The 15,635-nt window shown below is 42.4% G+C and overlaps 1 protein-coding gene across 10 annotated transcripts in view; it reads right to left on the reverse strand.

The window, feature by feature from the left end:
- The window catches only part of kcnma1a (potassium large conductance calcium-activated channel, subfamily M, alpha member 1a), a 953,094-nt gene that overhangs the window by 56,374 nt on the left and 881,085 nt on the right, over positions 1-15,635 (reverse strand). For 7 of the 10 annotated variants that reach the window (XM_072282725.1, XM_072282726.1, XM_072282718.1 and 4 more), the window contains 2 exons: positions 3,174-3,257; positions 2,476-2,606 (listed from right to left, as the gene is read on the reverse strand). In XM_072282725.1, the coding sequence (XP_072138826.1) occupies positions 2,476-2,606; positions 3,174-3,257 (215 nt within the window). The remainder of the gene's footprint in view (positions 1-2,475; positions 2,607-3,173; positions 3,258-15,635) is intronic. The other 3 variants (XM_072282727.1, XM_072282721.1, XM_072282720.1) reach the window with 1 other exon arrangement.

Below are 15,635 nucleotides of genomic sequence, written 5' to 3' on the forward strand. Positions count from 1 at the left end.
TGAACAGGTGTAAAGTGACCACTGAAAATATGCTGTAGTTTGAAGTTACTCTGGCACCCTTCCTTTACAGCACATTGTCATGGTAGAGAGCCTTCTGAGTTCCTGAGATCCCAAGAGCAAAGCTGTCTTCTGCTTAGCTCCTGGTAGGGTCATCCATGTTAGTAAGGTCAAGGGGGAGGTTCCAGTCAAAGAGCGATCCAACCTATATCTCAATGGTGGAGCTGGCAGAAGATGATGACACATCACAATGGGAGTGAAAGAAGAGGAAGGCAACAGCAGTGAAAGGTCCCCAGTCATACGATTACAAGAAATAGGAGCAGAATTAGGCCATTTGGTCCATTGCATCTGCTCCACCATTTAATCATGGCTGATCCATTTTCCCCCTCAGCCCCAATTTCCTGCCTTCTCCCTGTATCCCTTCATACCTTGACTAATCAAGAATCTATCAACATCTGCCTTAAATATACCCAATGACTTGGCTCCACAGCCACCTGTGGCAACAAATTCCACAGACTCACTACTCTCTGGCTAAAGAAATTCCTCCTCATCTCTGTTCTAAAAGGACACCCATATTCGGAGGCTGTGTCTCTGGTCCTAGATGACCCCACCATAGAAAACATCCATTCTTTTGAGGGCCTTCAACACTCTATAGGTTTCAATGAGGTCAAATCTCATTCTTCCGAATTCCAGTGACTACAGGCCCAGACCAACCAAACACCCTTCACATGACAAGCCTTTCAATCCTGGAATAATTTTTGTGAACCTCCTCTGAACCCTTTCCAATGAAAGCACAACCTTTCTTAGATAAGAGGCCTAAAGCTGTTTGCAGTACTCCAAGTGAGACCTCACCAGTGCTTTATAAAGCCTCAACATTATATCCTTGCCTTTATATTCTATTCCTCTTGAAATTAATACTAACATCAAATTTGCCTTCCTTACCACCGACTCTACCTGCGGAATCCTTTAGGGAATCCTGCACAAGGAATCCCAAGTCTCTTTGCATCTCAGATTTTTGAATTTTCTCTCCATTTAGAAAATAGTCTACCCTTTTATTTCTTCTTCCAAAGGTCATGACCATACAATTCCCAACTCTATTCCACGTGCTACTTCTTTGCCCATTCTCCTAATCTAAGTCCTTCTTTAACCTCTGTACTTCCCCAAAACTACCTGCCCTCCACCTACCTTTATATCGTCCACAAACTTTGCCACAAAACCATCAATTCTGTCATCCAAGTCATTGAATATAATGTAAAAAGAAGCGGTCCCAACACAGGCTCTTGTGGAGCAGTACTAGTCACTGGCAGCCAAACAAAAATGGCTCCTTTTATTCCCACTCTTTGCCTTTTGCCAATCAGCCAGTGCTCTACCCATGCTAGTATCTTTCCTATAATATCATGGGCTCATATCTTGTTAATCAGTCTCATGTGTGGCACCTTGTCAAAGGCCTCCCGAAAATCAATATCTACCAATTCTCCATTGTCTATTCTGTTTGTTATTTCCTCAAAAACGTCCAACAGATTTGTCATGCAAGATTTTTCCTTAGTCGTCTTGCATGCCAAGCCACTGGACCCCGATTCCACTTAGTCAAGTACCGTGAAGTGACTGCCTATGCATCAGCCTTTCCATGTTAAGCGAAGTCATGCACAGGCATTCCTCAATAAGGAATAACCCCTTTGGAGAACATCACACTCGACTCCAGCGATTGCACTACAACTACTCTGAAACCTTGAATTATACTCAATAGCCAGTTTATTAAGTACACCTGCTTGTTAATGCAAATATCTAATCAGCTAATTATGTGGCAGCAACTCGGTGCATAAAAGCATGCAGACATATATCAATAGGTTCCGTTGTTGTTCAGAACAAGCGTTGGAATGGGGAAGAAATATGACCTAAGTGTCATTGACCATGGAATAATTGCTGATGCCAGACAGGGTGGTTTGAGTATTTCAAAAACTACTGATCTCCTAGGATTTTCACACAACATTCTCTAGAGTTTACAGAGAATGATGTGAAAAACAAAAAGCATCCAGTGAGCAGCAGTTCTGTGGGTGAAAATGCCTTGTTAATGAGAGAGGTCAGAGGAGAATAGCCAGGCTGGTTGAAGCTGACAGGAAGGCGACAATAACTCAAATAATCAATCATTACAACAATGCTGTGCAGAAGAGCATCTCTGATCGCAGCGCATGCCAACATTGAAGTGGATGGGCTACAGCAGCAAAAGACCTCACTGGGTTCCACTTTTGTACCTAATAAAGTGGGCACTAAGTGTATATCAGCACACCTTATTGAAAAAAAGAGCATGCAAATTCCCAAAGGCTTAGCCGAATCCTGCTAAGCTGTGGCTTGGAGAGGTTGATAGATCATCAACGAGTGACTTGCAAGGAAGGAAACAAAACATACTTATCAGACAGATGCAGTGTAAAGACTAATCTTGAAAGGGATGTGAAACCATATTGGTTTGTTTTTACGTACCGCACTCATTAGAGAGTCTAACACACTGACAGCAAATGCGGTCCCACATGCAAATGGCTGCGTCAGGTACAACTCGGTATCTGGATCATCATCATCATCTTGGTCCAAGAATTGAACGTTGGAGTCATTCACTGGGAGAGGAAAGACAATATGTCAGCACACACTGACCGAACCAGGGAGGGACAAGAGCTCTTGACAATTACCAGCAGATTTAAAGACTGCAATGTCAAAACTTTGCACTCATTTACTTAATACAGTAATTCCATGCACAGTGATAAGCAACTGGACGTTAGTCTCTGCGTTACAACCCCCGAACTTTGCCTTCAGAGAGTAAATCTAGTAGAAATAAAGAATTTGTTCTGAAGTCTTTTCTCAGACATCTGAGAAGAGCTTTAGAAAGAACCGTCAGTCAGCATGACAGAGGCCAATAAAGATGCTACAGCAAACTGCAAGACACAATACTATGGGGAAAATAACAGCAAGGTCAGAGGGCAAGGGAACAAGAGACGCTCTGTGAAAATAATATTAACTGTTGGGGGGGGGGGCACGAAATTAAAAGGACATAGCCAAGGCAGCGAAGGTCAATCACAGCTAGCAAAAGAAAAAGTGCAACAGCGGAGAAAAATCCCTCTCAGCCAAATGAAAAGAGAGCTATGGAGTGAGGTGAGGCTGTGTAAGAAGAGAAAGGGACTGCTTACCCAGCTCAGTTATCATTGGGATGTTGGCTCCAGTGTTTTTTTCCTGACTGAATGAAACCAAAGGGAGCAATTTGCCAGGTTTAACTAATAATGAATGAGAAATTGGTAAACAGGAGAGTACAAAAGACACAAGAAAAGAGAACACACAGTGTAGGTAATACTTTCAATATGGAGCAGTAATTTATCAAATAGTTACAGTTTCTAAATGAAGAAAAGGTGTTTGTTAATTAGCTACAAAGGAGAACTAGCTTGAAGTACCTATAAGCTTGGACGTATTTGTATATGGACCCCAACTACTGAGATGTCCATTGTAAGTTCCTCTCTGAGTTTTTCCTCTTCTTTGCTGAACGCCGTTACCTGAGAACAAGGGCATTGGACTGGGTGGTGGAGGGGAGGGTTAGCATATCCAAGGTTAGTGCTATCTTTGATAATGCCCAGTGCTTGGTAACAACAGAGGGACTGCAGTCAGAAGTCTTAAACCTTGTTTCTTTTTATTTTGAGATACAATGCCGAACAGGCCCTCCCAGCCCAATGAGCCATGTTGCTCAGCAACCTACTTACTTAACCCTAACGTAATCACAGGACAATTTACATTGGCCAATTAACCTACGAACCGATACATCTTTGGACTGTGGGAGGAAACCGGGGCACCAGGAGGAAACCCACGCAGTCACGGGGAGAACATACAAACTCTTTACAGAAGGCACCGGAATTGAACTCCGTACTCGGAGCTGTAATAGCGCTGCGCTAACTGCTACGCCATCGTGGCTCCTCTTCACCACTACCAGGTCGCATCAGGCGAAATAAACTCCAAGCGCTGGGTACCACTCCGCATGGCTCCTTCCTGTGAGGTACTTCTCTCTCCCTCTCTCCCGCCCTCCGCCCCCAGGAATACAAGACAATACTTCAATGAAAACTGCTTGGTGTCCTTGAAAGAAAAACTCCAGTGAAGTTATTATTATGAAAATTACCACTGTCATTCAGCTCCTGTCAGCAGAAATCATACATCACATAAGCATAAACAACCCCTGCCAACAAGTCCAATGCTTAATAGTAAGGTGCTCAGTGGCTTGCGTTGCTACTGAGCATACAGATGATGTGCGTCTATGTAAACCTGGAAGTATTTGTAGCACAGAAGTACTTGGGTTTGGGTTAGTGGGGTACAAATTTTGGCACTTTAACTAACAAAAGATTTGCTAGCTTTGGAGCGTATCTAATGAAGGTTCACAAGAATGAAAGGGTTAACATTTGATGGCTCTGGGCTTGTACTCTCACTGGAGTTTAGAAGAGTAAGGGAGAGTGATTTCATTAAAACCTATTGAATATTGAAAGGCCTAGACAGAATGGACACAGAGACTAAGTTTCATATGGTGGAGAAGCCTAGGACCAGAGGACACAACCTCAGAATACAAGGTGGCCTTTTAGGACACGGATGATGAGGAGAAATTTCTTTAGCCAGAGGATGGTGAATCTGGAATTCATTACCACAGACCGCTGTGGAGGCCAAGTCATTGGATATACTTAAAGCAAAGGTTGATGGGTTCTTGATTAGTAAGGATATCAAAAGTTATGGGGAGAACAGGGTTGAGAGGGATAATAAATCAGCTATGATGTAAAGGCAGAGCAGACTCGATGGGCCAAGTTGCCTAATTCTGATCCTATGTCTTACAGATAGTAGAAGGAAATAGTTTAATTAGGCAATATTAGCTTTAATCAGTTCAGCACAAATCATGGACTGAAGAATCTATAGCAGTGCTGTCTGTTCTATGTTCTAAACAGAGCAGCTGCAAGTCCCGGCAAGAGCTGAGATAAATTTTTTGTTTAATTTGATCAGAAGACAGTAGAAGGAACAATGCAATACTCTGCTTATAGGTCAAAACAAATTAATAGCTCGCAGGTTATGGAGGTCATCTCACAAGAGATATAGCTGTCTGTTTATGATTCAGTGATGTTGACAGCTTTATATGAATGGTCATGTTTATATTCAACACTTGAAATTTGGTCTTTTTATCTTCTACAAGCTGCAATCTTTAGACTTTTTTTTAGCAGGAGATGAAGTACTCAAGTTGCTGAACACTGATGCTATAAATTGGGGCTAGACATGGAGAAAGTCATGGGCTGGATTATGCTGGATCGGGTTCGCAAGTTGCTTGTACCTGCCGAAGCAGAATTTGCTGGACCTCAGTGCCCAAGGCCTCTACTGTTCAGGTTCTGGCCTCTGAGCAACCGGTGACAGCAGGCAAAATCAGGGTTAGTTGGGGCATCAAAGGGTACGGGGGTGATGGTGGGGGTGGGGGGGGCAGGGCAGGAAGGCAGGAGAATGGGTTTGAGAAGGACAATAAATTAGCCATGATAGAATTGCAGAGCAAAATCAATGGGCCTATTTCTGCTCCATGTCTTATGGTCTTTTTCTCCAGAGTTTTGCTTTCTGTTAAATATGAACATATTTGAGATGTTTTAAACAAATTAATAAAACCTAAATACAAGAGATTCTGCAGATGCAGAAAATCTTGAGCAACACAGACACAAACTCAGAAAGTCAGGCAGCATCTCTGGAGGGGAAGAAACAGTTGAAGGTTTGGGCCGAGGCCCTTCATCGGGACTAATAAAATAAAATTTAAGTAACTTATATAAAAAAAAATAAAATAAAAAAGACATCAAAGTGTGATAATAATTCACCTTTTTCTGAAGGGTGAGAGGCTTCAGTTTGTTACTCAGGGCCTGAAGGGGTGCAGGGGATGTAACCCTGCTCATACTTAAGCAGTATTTTCATGCGTACTTGAAGCGCTGTGACCTGCCGTGTTAATGGACTCAGTGCCCGAAGGTGGGATTAAGTTGAATAATTCTATCATACAGCACAGACATGATGACCTTACTGTGTTGTAAATGTTCAGTGACTCTACGAACTCTTGACTCCGTGCCAGATGGAGTTCAGCAGTGTGGCTTGGTGACAAGCACCCCAGAGTCTGTTCTGAGTTTGTCTCAGACTGGGTCTAGGCCTTGCTCCACTCTGAATGTCTGGAGGCTCCTTTCTGAATCACCAGACACAGTCAGGAAGATTCATTGCATTACAATCTGACTCCAGAAATTTTGGGTAAGTGTGCAGTTTTACAGTGAGGTGCACAACATCGATTTTTTGTGGTAATTTCTTCCCCCCTCCCCTTTCTCTCTCTTTCCATTCCCCATTCTGGCTTCCCTCTTACCGCTTCTTCTCTCACCTGCCCATCCTCTTCTAGTGCTCCTCTCCCCTCCTTTTCTCCCATGATCCATTCCCCTCTCCTATCAAATTCCTTCCTTTTCACTTATTACCTCCCAGCTTTTCACTTTAACCCTTTCCCCCATCCACCCACCTTCCCCCTCATTGAATTTCACCCATCTCCTACCAGCTTGTTCTCTTTCTCCTTCCCACACCTTCTTATTCTGGCTTCTTTCCCCTTCCTTCCCAGTCCTGATGAAGGGCCTCAGCCCATCACATTGACTGTTTATTCCTACGTGTGTGCCACTCTAGATTTACAGCATCTGCAGAATCTCTTGTGATTTTGCGTTTGTGTTCCTGTATGTTTCCGGCAGTCCATCTGTATTTCAGAAAAGCACTAACATTAGGAACACCATCCTAGTGTAGGTGAACTCTGTAAACCTTGCGGTAGTATTTTTGAAACATTGTACCAGCCACTGCTGTGATTTTGAAGTCAGCTATTTTCAGTAAATGATGTTTCCTTTGTAGCTTTATGTCTGAAATTTGTCTTGTAAACAGAAACACCCAACAGCCAAAGGAAACAACACCATTTTTGATTTGGAAATCTTGCTAGGTCCGAGTGTTGCATCAACAAATCAAAGCCTTTGAGTCCTGGAGTCATCCTGCACAGAAATAGGTTCCTCATAACAGATCTCAGCTGGCGCATGCTGCCCAAATTCTCACCGAAATTAGTCCCACTGAACTCAGCAGCAGAAACCACAGAGAGGAGCAGTGAGAGAGGGTCTCACTGAACTTGTGTTTATAAATTAGCCCCATTTGTCCGTTTTTGGCTCATAGCTCTCTCAACCTTTTCCATCCACAGAGCTGTTCAAGTTTTTTTTAAATCTTGTTAATGTATCTGCCTCAACCACTACCTCTGGCAGCTGTTTCCATATACTGACCACTCTCTGGGTGAAAATATAGCCCCTGAGGTTCCTATTACCTGTCTTCCTGCTCACCCTAAATCTACAATATGCCCTCTAATTCTTGAGTCCTCAATGATGGGGGAAAAGCTTGTGCAAATTCATGCTACCTGTACCCTTCATGGTTTTATACAACTCTAAAAGGTCACATCTCATTCTCCCTTGTAATGAATAAAGTCCTGAACTGGTCAGCTTCTTTCCATAACAGAGCTCCTCGAATCCTGGCAATGTCCTCATATATCCCTTCTGCACCCTTTCCAGCTTAAGGACATCACTCTTATAGCAGGGTGATGTAAACTGAATACAACATTCCAAACGCAGCCTCATCAATGCCTTGTACAACTTTATATAGAGCAGTGAAGCAGTACTGTATCTCCACCTGAGATCCAAAAGCAATGTTGCAAGATAGGACTGAGTTTAGGAGCAGGTACATTTTGTATCAGATTGTTGTTCTGCATACAGTTACAGAAAATTACTGTGGAATTGCTCCAAAATTATTGAATTCACCAAGGTTATTGGTATGATGGAGAAATACAATCTGCAAAGCAATGGCAAGAAAAGCATCCTGGTTTCCTACACCATGGGCAGTCTGTATTACAAATACAAAGAACAATAAACCAACTGAAGTGAAAAAACTCATTCGTCAATGGACACATTGTCAGCTCTAGTCAATCTCTTAGAATGTGCAGTTAAATTTTTCTTACATTAAACCCTTACAGAAAGGGTCACTATTAATTCTCTGTTAAATAAAGTTTAAATTCTGGTTTAAAAAAGATTTTGCTCAAAGGCACTTGGCATACAGTATTTCATGGTTCAATGCTCATTTTCCCCATCGAGCTGATCAAAATACAAATTAATTAAGTTGTTTAGTTAAAACTTGGTTAACAGCTCAGGGCAACTCCATGCTTCCTGTGAATCTAAAATCAGATAAAGAGTAGTAAATATGCCTCTTGGAAGCTGGTTTCCCCGGGATTCAGGCAACCTACAGGCTGGTCTCTGGAGCAGAGAAACATTTCACTCCTGTTCTTCTGAGAAGTTTTTGTTTATTCTCTTCCTGACAGGTCCAGGGGACAATCCGTTTGTTGCAGTGGGAAAAAAGCTATAAAGCACTGATCGGTGAGAATGTAGTCCAGGGACCGTGAAGCAGAGTGCAAAGGGATTACCCTGATGAGACTGGTAAAATTATTTGCTAATATGAAGTAATAATGTAGGTGCATTTTTTTTTATATCTAATACAATGTTGACCTCACTTATTCTATGTGTGTTCACTATATTATGAAAGAAAAATAGATTAGTAACTCCACGTGGTCTGCAAGCAAATGCATAAAATTTAGCCCACAGATTAAGGGAATCTGATTTTTACCTCTTCTCACCTGACTATTACTTCCTGCTGTGTCCCCTCCACCTTCCTTTTCTCCTACTGTCTACTCTCCTCCCCTATCAGATTCCTTCTTCTCCATAAGTTCTGCATCAAAAGGCTGGATATTGAGATAGGTGTGGACAAGAACAAAATGACTGGTAGTCATGGTAACACGTAATTCAGAGCAACACACACAAAATGCTGGAGGAACTCCGCAGGTCAGGTGGCTAAGACCATAAGATATAGGAGCAGAAGTAGGCCATTCGGCCCATCGTGTCTGCTCTGCCATTCAATCATGGGCTGATCCACTTCATTCAGTCATCCCCACTCCCCTGCTTTCACCCCATACCCTTTGATGCCCTGGCTATCTCTGCCTTAAATACACCCAATGACTTGGCCTCCATAGCTGCTCGTGGCAACAAATTCCACAGATTTACCACCCTCTGACTAAAGTAATTTCACTGCATCTCAGTTCTAAAAGGACGTCTTCAATCCTGAAGTCATGCCCTTTTGTTCTGGAATCCCCTACCATGACAAATAATTTTGCCATATCTAATCTGTTCAGGCCTTTTAACATTGAGAATGTTTCTATGAGATCCCCCTCATTCTCCTGAACTCCAGGGAATACAGCCCAAGAGCTGCCAGACTTTCCTCATACATAACGCTTTCATTCCTGGAATCATTCTCGTGAATCTTCCCTAAACCCTCTCCAATGTCAGTATATCCTTTCTAAAATAAGGAGCCCAAAACTGCACACAATACTCGAAGTGTGGTCTCATGAGTGCCTTATAGAGCCTCAACATCACATCCCTGCTCTTATATTCTATACCTCTAGAAATGAATGCCAACATTCCATACACCTTCTTCACAACCGACTCAACCTGGAGATTAAACTTTAGGGTGTCTTGCACAAGGACTTTCAAGTCCCTTTGCATCTCTGTATTTTGATTTCTCTCCCCATCTAAATAATAGTCTGCCCGTTTATTTCTTCCACCAAAGTGCATGACCATACACTTTCCAACATTGTATTTCATTTGCCACTTCTCTGCCCATTCCCCTAAACTATCTGGATAAACAGTTGATGTTTCCAGCCGAGACCCTTCATCAGGACTGGAAAGGAAGTGGGAGGAAACCAGAATAAGAAGCAGGGTGGAGGCGAAGGGGCACAAGCTAGAAGGTGATAGGTGAAGCCAGGTGGGTGGGGGAGAAGGGTAATGAAGTAAGAACCTGGGAGGTAAGGAGAATGGACCATGGGGGCAACGGGAAGGAGGAGGGGCAGCAAGGGGGAGGTGATAGGCAGATGAAGAGAAAAGAGAAGAGGTAAGGTGGGGCAAGAGTGGGGAATAAAAGAAGATGGAAGGGGGAGGGCAGAAGGAGGGGGGAAAAGTTACTGAAAGTTAGAGAAATTGATGTTTATGCCATCAGGTTGGAGGCTACCCAGATGGAATATGAGGTGTTGCTCTTTCACCTGAGAGAGGCCTCATCATGGCAGTAGAGAAGACCACGGACTAACACGTCAGAACAAGTAACTCAGATTGTTTTAGCATTGGCCTGTTATACACTATTGATTGTCACTGGGTGGTGTACATGTTGCTTCACTTCTGGTATTCAAGGAGGAACTAGATTCATTCCTGATTGAACAAAGAGAAAAGCAAGATCTGGTTAAGAAAAGGCAGATAGATAATTGGTCAGATTAGGATCCAAAATAGAGCAAGAGATTGGCTGGATGGGGCATTCTGCTAGATACTCAGTATAGCGGGAATAAACCCCTACACTACCAAGGCAGTCGCATCAGGGCACAAGCTGTTGACTAAGTCATGCTTTTAAATTGAAATAAAAGTAAACTTTGCCCTTAATTGATGCGTAGATCTCAAAAGCATCATAGAACAACTGACATGAGAAAATCGCTTCTTCAAATGTTCTGAAGAAGAGCTGAGACCCTTCTTCAGAACAACTGAATACAAGAGGTTGTGCAGGTGCTGGAAATCCAGAGCAACACGCACATAATTCTAGAGGGACTCAGCAGGTCAGGCAGCATCTATGGAAATGAATAAACAGTTGACATTTTGGGCTGGAAAGGAAGTGGGAGGGGGAGGGGGAAGAAGCCAGAACAACTGAACATATTTATTCCTTTACATCTACTTTAACTGGCTGGTTTACGTGGCATTTACGATGAGCAATCATTACAGCTTAATTATAAAATTACAATTTTTAAGTTATCCAGAGGGCAAGAGTAATTGTCCAAGGCAGGAATACGAATCCCAACCTGACAGATGGGAAATTTAAATTTGGCATAATGATCTGGAATCATAACAAAAATAATTTGCCCATGAAACCTCAAAACTGTCACAAAAAATCCATCTGCTTTTTTAAGACACCCGTCATGTGTTTGGCTTATATGTGAGACCAAACCACATCAACACGAGTGCTGAAATGGCCCATCGAGCAACTCTGTTCTGACAAGAAGACTCAACACTAACTTCTCCAGGGCAACTGGTGATGGTCAATAGATGACAGACTTGTCAGCGGCACCAATGTCCCATAACTGAATATTAAAAGTCTGAGCTGTAGTGGTAGACAACAGATGTCACAGGATTAGCAGTAGGTTATTCTTGGAGAAAAAAATGTTTAGCTGAGTTTACTCTCTATGACTCTTTTGGATAAGTTCCCAAGTAATAGATAATTGGGTGGATTATGCTTTGGCTTATAGGAATGATGTTTAAAGGAAGGCGACAATACCAGCAGAGTTACAGTATTTTTCTCTGGTTTACATGGACAGTCAAAATATGTGATGTAATTTATGTTTTGTTACATCTGTGTGCAGATACCATGAAGAACAATAGTTGTCACTGTCCTTAACTTGTTTGATAAATCCCATAGGGCAAGTTAAAATCAGTGGAGAGACTGCAAGGGATCTGATAGGTAGTGATGTGAAACTATATGTGCACTGTGTGACTATAGTGATAATTATATGTGCTCTGTGTGACTATATGTACTGTGTTTTGCACTTTGGCTCCAGAGGAACGGTTTTGTTTAGCTGTATTCATGTGTATAGTTGAATGACTATGAACTTGAACTCGAACTTGATTCCATTTGCCGGAGGATCTTCACTGAGCCAAGAGTGAAGCAGAAGACTGGACTAAATCGTGACCTCCGGTGCTGTCCATGGTGGGTGAAAGGTGCTGAGGGTTAGCACACAGCTCTGCTAACAAGCTGCTGTCTATGCAATACATACTCTATGCCTCTACAGCTACAGACTTCAGTCTGGAATTGTGGAATGTTTATGCCACATTGTATAAACCACTGAGCTGAGGTTCTGGAAACATTACATATCCAAGTCCCAGCTGTACACCAGCCACAATGGGTATATTCAGCATTCTTCCATTCACTTAAAAGGTTACTTTTAGTAAGTCACAGAGCATCACAGCTCTGAAACAGGCCCTTCGGAACATCTAGTCCATGCTGAACTATTATTGTGCCTAGTACCATCGACCTCCACCTGGATCATTGCCCTCCATACCCCTTCCACCTAATACAAATTTCTTCCAAATGCTGCTATTGAATGCACTTCCGAAGGAAGCTCAGAGCATGCTTGCGCCACCTTCTAAGTGAAGAAGTTCTCCCTCGGGTTCTCCTTAAACTTTTCATCTTTCTCCCTCAACTTATGACCTATAGTTCTAGTCTCACCCAACCTTAGTGGAAAAAGCCTGTCTATACTCCCCATTCTGTGGATCTCACAGTATTTTCACTGATTTGATACATATCTGCTGTAGACATGATGGGCCAAATGATGACCATTAAATGACGATCTTCAAGCAACTTCCCACTTGCAGAGTCCGACTGTAGGATTTTATTGGGATTTTACCAGGAGAGAAGCAGCAATGAGATGTTGTCAGAACACAACTAGGAGTTCTTCCAGCATGAAACAGTAAACCCAACTTTATGGCTCCAGTTTCATTTGCACTTGGAGTGCCATATCTATGAAATAAATTCATCCGTTCACAGCACATAGAAATCATGTTGTAATTTTCTACCCAGGACCAGCATCTGGCTCCCAGATATTGGGTTATTTAAGCAGCACTAACGCCATGGCATTACATGTAATGTTATTGTCTACTAATTCCGAGCTTATGCATCAACTCACAACGTTCCCCAGGTTCCTGTTCTTTAACACAATGACTCACAAGGTGATAGTAGATTTAAATCTCAGCAAGTGTCTCCATTAAGATTGCCAGTGTGCATACCACATAATAAAAGAAAGAAAAAGGATTTTTACAACCACTACAGATTACACATGACATGCATAACGCATCCTAAACATTTATCAGTAACTAATTACAATTAGCTCCTGGTGAACTTGCACTAATCACGTCACGGTTGTTAACCACTGATGAAAATAATTCATTGAGGTGTTGCAATGAGAGAAAGCATATTATAAATGTGTGTCTTACCACTGTTAGAAACAAATTAAAGTGGTGAAGCACTTGCGATGAAATCAGAAACAATAAGGATTTGGAGATGAGTCACGGGAGGAGTTCTATTTGATACCCTAGGGTTTTCATATAATTTACACAGAAGTGAGTACATTAAACTAACACTCAGCTTCAGAAGGTTAAATTCTCCAAGCTGACCTGAGCTTCCATGAGCCCAGAAGAACCTATGCTTCCTGCAGAGCATGCAGTTGAAGACAGTTTAGTTCAAAGTTAAAAGTAAACTTATTATCAAACTACATATGTCTTGCCATACACTACTTTGAAATTTATTTTCTTGCAGGCATTTACAGAAAAAGAAAAAAAACAATAGAATTCTATGAAAGCTGTACATAAACAAAGACTACCAAACAACCAATGTTCAAAAGAAGACAATATGCAAAATGAAAATAAGACTGAGAATATGAATTGTAGAGTCTTTGAAGTGAGTCTCCTGGTCTTAGAACCAGTTCAGAGTAAAGGTGAATGAAGCTCTCCATTCCGGTTCAGGAGCCTGATGACTGTAAGGTAATGACTGTTTCTGAATTTGGTAGTGTGGGATGCAAGGCTTCTCTATCTCCTGCCCGAAGATAGTAGCGAGAAGAGAGCATGGCCTGGATGGTGGGTGTCCTTGGCGATGGGTGATGCTTTGTTATGGCAGTAGCTCTCCATGTAAAAGTACACAGTGGTGGGGAGGGCCTTGCCTGTGATGGACTGGGCTGAATCCACTAATTTCTGTTGCCTGTTCCAATCTTGGCATTGGTGTTTCCACATCAGGAAGTCATGCAGCCAATTAGGATACTCTCCACTGTGCATCTACAGAAGTTTGTCAAAGTTCATTTATTAGTTACTCCACACTTCCATTTCCAAAGTCCTATTTACTTGACGAGAGCAAAAGGTGGTGATGGGAGTGAATTGTTCTTTACTCAATTAGTAACATTAAAGACCAATCATGAGGACTCAGGCACATCATACACACTTCCCTTTGTTAGTAAATAATTGCCACCAGTTTGTGATAAATGTCCGGGATAACTATGCCATAGGGCTGTCGGTGGGAGAAAAAACTTCTCTTCCCCATCAATGTCAAAGGACAAATACAAGGGTATGGACCCATTGCGGTGGTTGGCCTGATCAGAGGGGATGACGAGACAGCCTACAGGGACGAGATCCAGCACCTGGCCACGTGGTCTGTCAACAACAACCTGGCCCTTAACACCCAGAGGACCAAGGAGATCATTGTGGACTTCAGGCATGCTAGGAGCCACACTCACGTCCCCATCTACATCAACGGAGCTGTAGTGGAGCATGCATCAAGCTTCAAATTCCTTGGTGTCCACATTTCCAAGGATCTCACCTGGTCCCTGAACTCCTCCATCCTAATCAAAAAGGCGCAGTAGCGCCTTTATTTCCTGCGGAGCATCAAGAAAGCTCACCTCTGTCCCAGGATACTGACGGACTTTTACCGCTGTACCATTGAGAGCATATTCACCAACTGCATCTCAGTGTGGCACGGCAATTGTCCCGTATCGGACCGCAAAGCACTCCAGCTTGTGGTGAAAACTGCCCAGCAAATTATCGGCACCCAGTTGCCCACCATTGAGAACATCTACCATAAATGCTGCCTGGGCAGGGCAAAAAGCATTATCAAGGATGCATCTCACCCTAACCATGGACTTTTCACTCTCTTCTCATCCGGTAGGCACTACAGGAGCCTCTGCTCCCGCACCAGCAGGCACAGGAAGAGCTTCTTCCCTGAGGCTGTGACCCTGCTGAACCTCACATCACAGCGCTAAGCAGTATTGCACCCATATTGTACTGTCTCAGTACTTTTATATTTGTGTGCTGTAGCTCTTACCTTTTCTTCGCAGTTATTTTGTAAATAATACTATTCTTTGCACTTCATTAGCTTTGTATCTGTACTCAGCACAATGACAATAAAGTTTAATCTAATCTAATAACTCACCCTTCATTGGGGAATAATTGCAATTAATTACTGAGAAGTATCAAAGTTCAAAGTAAATTTATTATCAAAGTGCATATACATCAGCATATGATGCCCTGAGATTAATTTTCTCACAGGTATTCATAGAAAATAGAAAGAAACACAATAGAATCAATGAAAAACCACACACTACAGAGAGGGACAAACAACCAATGTACAAACTGTGCAAATACAAAAACAATGGAGAAGAATAAATAAATAAGCAAAGAGACAAATAAATAAATAAGAAAATACTGAGAACACAAGTTGTAGAGTCCTAGAAGTGAGTCTATAGGTTGTGGAATCACTTCAGTGTTGGGGTAAGTGAAGTTATCCACTCTGGTTCAAGAGCCTGATGGTTGAGGATCAATAACTGTTCCTGAATCTGGTGGTGTGGGACTTGAGGTTCCTGTACTTCCTTCTGATAGCAGCAGTGAGAAGAAAGCATAGCCTGGATGGTAGGGGACTTTGATGGTTTCTGGTGACTGCATTCT

This window comes from Mobula birostris, chromosome 18, assembly GCF_030028105.1.
Source record: "Mobula birostris isolate sMobBir1 chromosome 18, sMobBir1.hap1, whole genome shotgun sequence".
In the NCBI taxonomy this organism is placed as follows: domain Eukaryota; kingdom Metazoa; phylum Chordata; class Chondrichthyes; order Myliobatiformes; family Myliobatidae; genus Mobula; species Mobula birostris.